At 41.9% G+C, this 10,537-nt stretch overlaps 1 protein-coding gene across 5 annotated transcripts; it reads left to right on the plus strand.

Moving 5' to 3' along the window:
- The first annotated feature begins 1,630 nt into the window (after positions 1 to 1,630).
- Positions 1,631 to 9,980, plus strand: LOC123427702. Of its 5 annotated transcripts, none has more exons than XM_045111829.1 (3): positions 1,780 to 2,251; positions 2,359 to 2,493; positions 9,535 to 9,980. In XM_045111829.1, the coding sequence occupies exons 1-3, from the start codon at positions 1,933 to 1,935 to the stop codon at positions 9,633 to 9,635; spliced, it is 555 nt and encodes a 184-aa protein (XP_044967764.1). In that variant the 5' UTR covers positions 1,780 to 1,932; the 3' UTR covers positions 9,636 to 9,980. The 5 variants fall into 5 exon arrangements, 4 of the variants coding, with proteins under 4 accessions (XP_044967764.1, XP_044967773.1, XP_044967755.1 ...); XM_045111838.1 differs by having other exon boundaries at positions 9,538 to 9,980; XM_045111820.1 differs by lacking the exon at positions 9,535 to 9,980 and adding an exon at positions 5,456 to 5,909 and having other exon boundaries at positions 2,331 to 2,493.
- Positions 9,981 to 10,537: the final 557 nt, after the last annotated feature.

Genomic DNA, 10,537 nt, shown 5'->3' on the forward strand with positions numbered 1-10,537 from the left:
CACAAGATCTAGACCGACGAAATTCTCCCCTTCCACTCCTCCCTGTTCGTCGTGTTCATGAGAAAGGGTAAATAAAATATAATTCTACTGCCCTAGTAGATCTTTATGATTTCTCAAAATCTTCAAAAAGGTGTTTATTCCTCAACAGTTCATCATATGAACACCTCCCAAGCTTAATTCACTTGATTTATTTCACTAAGACATGTTATTCTTCAAAAGATTCCTCAATTGTGTAAAATTTTCAGATATGCACAACTCTAGAACCTCCACTTGTTGTTTTTGGAAAAATTCTCTAAGTTTGAAGATTTTGAGACATCTTTGGTCAAATTCCTCAACTTGATATGTTTTTGGAAAAATTCTGAGAAGGCATATGATCTCTTCAAATTCCTCGCACCTATACTCTGTTCACACGTACAAAAATGTGTGCTGACAAATCTCTAGGTTCTCATCAACTTAACTCATTTGCAGCATTTCTTGGAGAAAATTTGCACACTTCCTCGGAATCATCAAAAGCTTAAATTCCTCAAGTGAAGAAAATGGCTCAAGGGAAAAGACCTCACAAAGGAGGAAAGAAGGCAGACACCAACACTGCTTTTGAAATCCCTGAGGATATCTATGATGAATATTGCACTCGAGATGAGGAAATTTATGGCAAAGATTCCAAAGAAAAGCGAAAAACACGGATACAGAAGATTAAGAGGAGATGGATGAGGGAATGGAAGGAGTACCGATATGTTACTCCTAAGTACATGAAGAAATTCACATTAAACCCTCCATGCCCAAGGCCTCCACTTGTTGAAGGCCAAGTTGCTGATCCCACTAGCATCATTAGTGGTGAAGAATTTCTCATAAAATGGAAAAAACGTCAAGCAAAACTGAAGAAGATTGCAGCACACGCGGTGAGGAACTTCAACCTTGAGACTGTTGTTGGAGCTGTTGCTGCAACCTCCTTTGCTCCTGAAGCATGAGCCAGTGAAACAGGTCCAAACCAAGCTGTGGTGAAGAAATATGTTGCGAATACAAAATCTTCAAGTTCAAAATCCTCACAGCAAAATCCTCAACCACCTCCAATTGTGGCTGCAAGTTCCTCAGCGACTGCCGCAAAGTCCTAAACACCAGTGCAACTTGATACAAGTCAGCAAACAGTGGGAACTGCAATTCCCTCAGGACCATCTGCATCTGGCTTTGCACTGTAACAGCCCAGAACCGACGCTCCAGAAGATTTCCTTTTTATTTCATTATTGGCATGTGATTTATTTGGTTGTCGCATTCATCGGCGCATCATGTGCATCATGAGCATTGCATCGGCACTCCACTTTCGTCATTTTTCAAAACTTGCGTCCGTTCGTAGTTGTCGGTCCTCTCCGTTTTTGTCGTTGACCGTTTCGGGACCAACCATACATGCTAGCGCCCGCGACATAGTTTAATATATATTTAAGTGTGTATAAAACTTTTTCGGAATGGGTTGAAACTTGGTGTGCGGTCTTAATTGATTGTAGGTGGACGCCTGCCAAACTTCATCGCATTCGGAGGTCGTTTGATACCTGAACCATTAAACATATAATGACATTATAGTCGATTTATTCATCGGACTTTCCGTATTTAAAATCCATGTCACGGGCCACAAATTCCCTCTAATCTCAGCCCCATCGCATCTACACAGTCCGCTAGACCCATTTAGCCTACCCCGCAACCGGAACCGACCGATTATGATCGGTGGGTCCGAAAACGGTGCAACCCCTAATCCTAGTCCTATTCCCCATATATAGATCAACTTCTAGTCTAACCCTAAAAACTAGGAACCCTGCCCATCATCCCTTCGCCGCCGCCACCCCAAACATTGCCTCCATTTCCGTGCTCGATCAACCAGAACCACAGCCACCAGATCCCCTTGATTTCCCTCGCGCAGTCAGCCCGAGGGCTCGATCCCGAATGGATCAAGGTGTTTTCCCCAACTCACAGCCGCGTGGGTCTCCATGGCACCCAAGGAGATGCTCCTCGTCCCCTGCAAGCCGAAGCAACAAGCCCCTCGTGACTTTGTCGGAGCACCAGGCTAGGACCCCGCAGCTCCCTTGCTTCATTCCCTCTTCCCTGCTTCTTCCTCTCTCTCGTCTCATCTCTCACATCCCTCATTCCTCACAAAGCCTCGTGCCATGGAGCAAGCAGTGCTACCATAATGTCGCATTGCCTCTGAACAGCTCAGGTCGCCCTGGACGTTGTAGGATGCTCCAGCTCGACCATGCCGCTGTCGGTAAGGTCTACGTCGTCGTTCCTCTACTCTCCATCGTGCTTTTTTCTTTGTTGACCGAGGGTTGCCACCATTTCCTCAGAAGCTATGTTGTGACATGGAACCTGTAGGTGCAGCAACAGCGGCCGGATTCGGTGCCCCGAGGGCCAGATCCAACCATCCCCAACCGCCCTCGCCCGGATCCGACCTCGCCCCCTCGCCTCCAGCAACTCCCGTCGTTGCTGCATTTGCCCGATGTAACACCGGTGAGATCCCCGTGCGTTCGATCTGGATCAAGGCTTTGCCTTTGATTCGGTTCAAATTACGAAATGCTCCTTGTTTGGCAATAATTGGAGTAGCAGCGCACTCGCATGTGCCTTGTAGTGAGAACTAGGGGGTCCTGGGTTCGCTAACAGCTTACCCCATTTTTGTACTTTCATTTTTTTCTGCTCTATGATGTTGCATTCAGATTTGTTGGTCTAGTGACAGTAGGATTCGACCCATTGTTTTTTTTTAACACTGCGAATTTATTCATTTATCAAGGGCATCTCATAATTTCAGCAAAAGCCATATTTTTTGCATGCTCATAATTAAATAACCATGCACCGGATTAAAACAATTTATATATGAAAAATATCCAGAATTTCGTGTAGATTAATAATATTCAACTTTCAAACGTGTTAAAAATATTTAACTTGCTGTTTTCATGTAATTTGCATTAATGTCGTATTAAAATGGTTTATTTCATAGATATTAAACCATAACTACGATTAAAATGTTCTATATATGTATCTTGACTAGAAAAATGTGTAGAATAACATGATAGCATTTATTTTGCTGGTTAACAACTTTAAAATTGTGTTATAGGCAGAACAATACCAAAATCTTAATTTGCATGTGGGGACTTTCCAGTATTGTTATTCATTTTTTTGGGACTCATTTAAACTTGCCTAGAATTTCATGTAGTATAATAATATGTTGTTGCATGCATGATTAACATGGTTGTGGCTGCAATTGCATACAATTGGCATTCATGGCATATTATCTTGTGATGATCATATCTTTTAGACCGTAGCTCCGTTTTAGATGATCTATATATGTAAATCGACTAGAATGACATGTAAAATCACATGGTTCACTTTATTTTGTTGTTTAACAAATATAAAATATATTTAGTTCAGATTTGGACTAATTTCAAAATTAACATATGGGGCATTTCAGAAATGTTATATGTTGTTTCCGACCTCATTTAAAATGTCTAGATAGGTAATTTATTTATGCTTCACCTCTTGTCATGTTTAACAACATTTAACATTGTTGTGTACCTAAAAGGGAGTGAACTAAGTAATTCAAATATGGAGTTTCAACGATATGCAACTCGTTGCATATTGAGCTTTACTTAATGTGTAGAAGTTGATTGTTGTGCTTGTCGTGTCTTGCATAACTAAATGGATATGCATCACAATTGCGTGCACATCATGCTATGAATATGTTGTGGTGTTTATTGTGTGTTGGTTGTCCGGATTGCTTCTTCTTGATAGAGTTCTGATCCGCTTAGGAGTGTGAGGATTCGTTCGACTATGTTGGTTCTTCTACTTCACGGATTCATTCTTCTTCCAAGCGGGATCACATGCAAGATATCATTTCCCTAGATACCATTACAATCATTGCCATGCTAGTTATCTTGTTTCTATTTCTATGTATAGCTGCCAACCACCTGTTATGTCAAGCCTAACAGCATTGCCATGAAAAGCCTCTAACCCCCTCCACATCCCAGCAAACTTTTGTTTGCCTATGTTACCGTTCGCTCAGCCTTCTTATAGCGTTGCTAGTTGCAGGTGCAGTTGCTTTCATGTGAAAACATGGGTTCCTTGATATATTATCATATTATTGTTATTAAATTTAATGCACATATATACTTGGTAAGAGGTGGAAGGCTTGGCCTTCTAGATCGACGTTTTGTTCTACATTTGCCGCCCTAGTTACTTCTGTACCGGTGTTATGTTCCATAATTGACCACTCCTAACATACTTGTGGTTGCTATGGGGACCCCCTTGATTTTCGTTTTGGGATAAAATACTTCTGGCAAGGCCCAACATTGGAACTACATTTGCCTAATAACTAATAAAAAAACATAGGGACCCGCTGGCACCCGTCGATAATTAATCAACCCTAGGGCCAGTGCTCCTCATGAGTGTTGGTCCAAACCGAGCGACTTCCGGCGCCCCCTGGTCACCCAAGGTCTCAGATAACCCGACGTCTAGCTCATCCGGTTGTGCCTTGAGAATGACATACGCGGCTCCTATCGGGTTTGTCGGCACGTCGGGCGGCCTTGCTGGATTTTTTTACCTTTCTCGAACATCTTGTGCGCGGGATTCCAAGGATACTTTGGGCTATCTCTAGGTTGAGGTTTTCCATTGGAATTTCCGAGGAGACTCTTCCGTGGTTGAGGTTATTCCACGCAGCTTGTGTTAGTTTATGATGGACTAGTTGGAGCACCCATTCAGGGTTAAATCTTTCTGAGAGTCCTGCCCATGGTTATGTGGCAACTTGGAAACTTTGTTTAGCACATGGTATAACGAACTTGAAGTAAACTTAATTAAAATATGTCAAATATGTGCGTAACCATGATTGTCCCTTCTTGTGAGTTCTTATCCGAGAGAGGACAAGGTGGGGTTATGTCTGCCTCGTAAGTAGGTGTTCAGGATCATTTCATGATAATTACAGTTCACGTTTGTTTATGCGTAGACCACCCCCATCTTATTCTTGTACTCATAAGTTAGCTACTTAAATAATTGCTTAGTGCTTGTTGGAGCCTCACCACTTAAACCATGCCTCACTCGTTAAACTTTGCTAGTCTTGATACCTTTGGAAATGAGATTGTTGAGTCCCTGTGGCTCACAGATTACTACAACAACAGTTGCACGTATAGTTAAAGTGATACTTTGACGTGAGTGTGATGATTGTTCTATTTGAAGTTTCTTCTTCTTCTTTTTCGATCATATGATGGGTTCCAGGCCGGCAGCCTGGTATAGCAAGGATGGACGCCGTTCTTTTGTTATTTGATTTCATCCATTGTTGGACCGTGATCCTCTATTTGGAAAAATTGAATGCATTGTTGTATTGTGATGTTCATGTTGTAGCCTGTGGCGGGTGTAAGCCAATTTCATATACTCATCTCTTCTGTACATGTACTTCTAACGATATCCATTCTTGCGAAACGACCAGATGCGATTCTATCCCTATCAAGACCCTCGAGCCAAAATGAGGATAGGACTGCATCATGGGCGTTACATGCACTCACTTCTTCAAGTGCAACCATGAAGAAAAAGATGACTGCTGGACAAGGCAAAAGACCAAGTCCTAACAAAGTAGTCTTTGATGTTCCCTCAGGATCTGAGGATGATGAAGTTGACAATGCCGAACTTTCAGAAATCATCAAAAGCAAACAAGAAAGAGTTGCTCAGGCCAAAGGCAAAAACATTCCTTTGATGCTGGAACCCAGGGTCATGTTAGACTTCATTGATGTATGGTATCAAAATCCTCAAACACCAATTGATGATTTGAAGCTTCCTCCTGGGCCAAGCCATGTGCTGATGACATTTATTGACCAAGAAAAATGGAAGGTTGAAAAGGCCAAGAGGGCCACAAAGTAATAGACTCAAAAGGAAAGTTTTTTGAAGAACAACCTTCTCACCTTGTCTCTTGAGCAACTCATTTCCATGTAGACTGAGATCAAAAACCTCAGTGAAGAATACCGTTGGTATCATGCTGACTGGAAAGGCGCCAAGGTCAGGTTCATCAACCTTGCAACCAAGGCCATCTTAGGACACAAAACTAGGGTTGCAGCTCCATCGCAGCCACAAATTACTCAAGCAAGCTCCTCCACTAGCTTGCTGAAGAAATTGACACGACTGCTGAAGAAATAGCAGCGCGTGAAGAAACTGCGAGGGCAACCTCCACTATTGCTCCTGAAGAACCTACCAAGCCAGCTGAAGAAAATGCTCGTGTGAGGATGGCTGCATCAGTCGTACCTCAAGAATCTGCATCAATTTCACCCTCTACTCCAACTGCAAAATTTTCAAGGGTGAAAAATTGACACTTCCTTCTGCATCAGAAGCGAAGAAAACTAAATCTGCTGAAAAGGAACCCACTAGGAAGCGGAAAGCATCAACAAGCACAGAATCCGCTGAAGCCAAATGCTTGAGGACTTTGACAAGTTCCTCAAGTAAATCAATTGATGCTACTCCCATCAGTACGGTACCTTCTTATGAGATGGTGCCATTGGGTGAAGAATATGTCATCCCTGGAGTGGATGAAGAAAATCGATCTGCTGCTTCCACATAGCCGGTCGATGAAGAACTTTAAGTGGATCAAAACACTTCAATACCTCAAGCATCATTACCCCCGCCTTAGTTATCTACTGAAGAGGCGGGCGTTGAAGAAATGGAAGAAGATGTGGATATTGGCTGCACCACCCGAGTAATCGAAGATGAATATTGGGAAATAGCTCACCACAATTCGCCATTGGCCACTCCACTTCATCAAATTCCTTAGTCCCCTACTAGCACTGAGGAAATTCATACTCGGTCTGATGAGCGTCATACTCCGATGCAATCAATTTCGTAAGAAATACCAGCTACATGAGCTGACGAAACTATTGACCAAACTGTTATGTCAATAGAAAACTTGACTAAAGATTTTGCTAGTCCTCTTCCTGAGTCCACTAATATCCAGACTATCATTGATGAATCTGCTCTGCATATTCCTCATACCGAAGAACCAGTGGTTGAAGACCCTACACCTCAAATTCCTCAACCTGAGGAACCCGATGTTGACATCACAACCACTAAGGCTACTATTGATCAGCCCCTTGTTCAAAGTCCTCTGTGAGCAGTTGTTGTGGCTCAAGTTCCTCAAACTGAAGATGTGCCAAGAGGACTTATTGGGAGATATAAGCCAAATCTTCAACCCAAACCACTTCAGCCATACAAAGGTACACTGCGACCCAAATTCCTCAAGGAGAATTTCTATGATGAACATCATTTCTTCATGGGTGCAAATCCGTATAAGGCACAAGACGTTCTGGACTTCCACTCAAGTGAATTTCTACGGTGTTGTGCTCTTTGAGAAGAATAAACTCTTCCAACACCATCAAATTCCTCATGCAGATATGGAGTTCATTCCTTGATTCACTCCAGTCCTAAGTGTTCTTCATGATGTAGGCATCTTGCCGTTCTACATGGATATCTGTGACTGGAATGAAGAGCTAATTAGTCAATTCTATGCAACCTTGCATATCTCTGGTCAAGCACGGGATATTAACACATAGGTACTTGACTGGATGATCGAAGACACACACTACACTGCTCCTGCAACGGAATTGCTAATCATGGTCCTAGTTGGTATTCCCTCAGAAGGAGACCGATGCATCTATGATGAACATGAACTGCCAAATCATCTGATGCAAGTGTTGATGAAGCCTTTGGCACCGCGCAAACCTCTGAGAACAACATTCCTTGTCATGGTCTTGCTCTATATGCCAAGAACGGGCTACCTCATCTTGACCAAAACTCTCATTCCTATCAAGGGTCATAATTCTGAAGAATATGTGGTGGGAATCTTGAAGAATTTGTTGTTCAACATCATTCATGGGATTCCCATCAACCTTCACGATGTCTTCATGGGGACTTTGGCCAACATTGTTCTATCCCTGTTTGAACTGAAGCCCTATGTGTCATGGATCATGAAATTCATGAGGGCCAGATCCTCAATCCCTTACAAAGCAGATTTCGAGAATCACTTCAGTTTCCTGCCCCCGCTCGAATTCATTAAGAAAACCTTCCACAGAAGGTAAGGGAAAAACTATCATTGATGAACAATCTCGTACCCCTGATGGATAATTTCGTCAAGCAACATCTTACTCCACCAATGATGACACTGCATCACAAGATTCTGCTGCAAAAGCCTCAGCTCAAGTTCCTCGTGAAACTGCCCCACACGTGATGACTGACCGTGAACTTCTTCTAAGTCCTACTCAGAAGATCGATCGCAATCACAAGTGGATAAAGCGTCAGTTTGGTGCAATTCTTCGTGACATGGCTATAACGCATAATGTTGTGAGGAAGAATCACTATTATCTTCATGAAATCTTCGATCGCACATGGGCCATTATGTCTAGGGATGTAAATGGTACGTATAATTTCTGTTCTGAATCCGGTTCCGCTTCCAATTTTAAGGATATGGTACGCATTTACACAAATCTGACGGATATGGATGCGGATACAGATTTTTTTCAGTCGGATATCCGACGGATATGGTGGAGGATATGGTATTGGTAATATCCAGCGGATATGGATTATCCGTTCATTCTTGCGGAGTATTCGAGATTGTCAAATACGATTATCCGACAAGTTTAGTCCAATTGAGAAGCCTAAATGCTCATGTGTGTCACTAGTATGTATGTTTTATGCATGAATATATCCATGACATGCAGGTGCAGCTCCTCTTCTCGACACGCACAACGGGTTGTGGTAGTAGTTTTGTAAATCATCGTGAGCAAAATCAGTGTTGTTCGCGGCCATTATCTACACTATAACCATACATGGTGAGGCCATGAGGGGTAATCAACATATATGCCAGCCTCGACGATGCTCTGCGTATATATACCCGATGGCGTCGAGACGATGCTCTATGTATATATACGTCAGCGACGCATCAGACAAAGGTGTGTGATTGTGTACGTATACGCTGGTGGTGCATCCGTATGGTAGTTTGCATACATATGCACATTGGAATTCTGAGTATGAACACTGGTAGTGGTTCCTTTCTTTCATGCATGTAGTCAAGTCAAGTCTGAACACCAACTTAATTTGTAGTAGTCGAGTAGAGTAGGGTTCATCTTAATAGGCTACAAAACAGTATGAATTTGTCGGTACTACATATTGTTACTATATCGTGTGAGTTATAACTTTAAAACACCATTTTCTATAGTGTTATGTGCTTGGATGGAAATGTATTTTCATGTTGTTGTGTAGTATAAAGAAATCATGTCTCTTTGCATGTATCATCAGATATTCTTTTATCCATTTTTGGTCTGAATCTGTTTCGCAACCGCTCCGAATATGTAGTCCGATATAATCCGTAATCGAATCCGCATCCGGTTATTATCCGCTCGCTCCGAATCCAATAAAAAGATATGGTAAAGGATATGATAAACGCATTACTCGATCCGATCCGATCCGTTTACATCCCTAATTTTGTGTCACCTTAGGACTCCTGAAGAACTTAAGGAGTTGAAATTTCAGCAGGACTTACATTGGTCGTTTTTGCCCAAGAAGAAATTCAAGAAGGTTCAAGTTCATGTGTTGGTGACCAGTTCATTTTCTTCATCGCGCTCGACGGATGAAGCTAAGGATCTTGATGACACTTCTACCGGTCCCTCATTGACAAACGACCCTGACAACGCTGGCGCTCCTCCAGCACCAACAAGATGAAATTCTTGAGGGGCGTTAGTCCTCAATTTCATCCATTTTCGTCACTTGATGACAAAGGTGGGATTTTAGTTAATCTTCAAGCGGGTCTACCTATATGGGCTATATTTTTTGTTAAGTTGCAACTCTCGTTCTTTTGAAGTGTTTGGTTGTATGAGTTGTAAACTTATGTCTGGTAGTGGTCTGATACTTTTGAACCGTTTTTCTTCACATGCTTATTCCTCATGTTGATTAATGCACGTGTGCTGAATTTCGTCATACACCACTTTCCATCATACATTTCAATTTCCTCATGTTACATGTCAAATTTGTGTATGGATTACAAGATATAGGGGGGGTCTCCATGCTATTAACCTACAATGTGCATTTGTAGTCCAAAGCTAATTCTTCAAATATGCACATCTTGAGGGGAGGTTTCTCTATATCTTGCAATGAAATTCCTCAAACTATGTACTTACACTTCATATATTTATCCCCGTTGAAAACTTATCCTATTTGTCATCAATCACCAAAAAAGGGGAGATTGTAAGTGCATCTAGTGGCCTTAGTGATTTTGGTATATTGAAGACTTATAGGTTAAGGGACTAATATGTTTGTGAGTGTACACAAGCTCTATAAGTCGCTGAGGAGTTTGAGATAATGGAAGAAAGTCGGCCCCTAAAAACGAATGTCTTCAATTCAAGACTTTGATACCTTCTCGAAGATTTTGAAAGTGAGGAAATTGGTTTGTATTTGAAGATATTGAAACGAGGATTTTGAAGCATGAATACTTTTGTTTTCGTAGTTTCATTTCCTTTATTTTGAGTCATAGGAACAC

This window comes from Hordeum vulgare, chromosome 1H (assembly GCF_904849725.1).
Source record: "Hordeum vulgare subsp. vulgare chromosome 1H, MorexV3_pseudomolecules_assembly, whole genome shotgun sequence".
Taxonomy (NCBI): Eukaryota; Viridiplantae; Streptophyta; class Magnoliopsida; order Poales; family Poaceae; genus Hordeum; species Hordeum vulgare.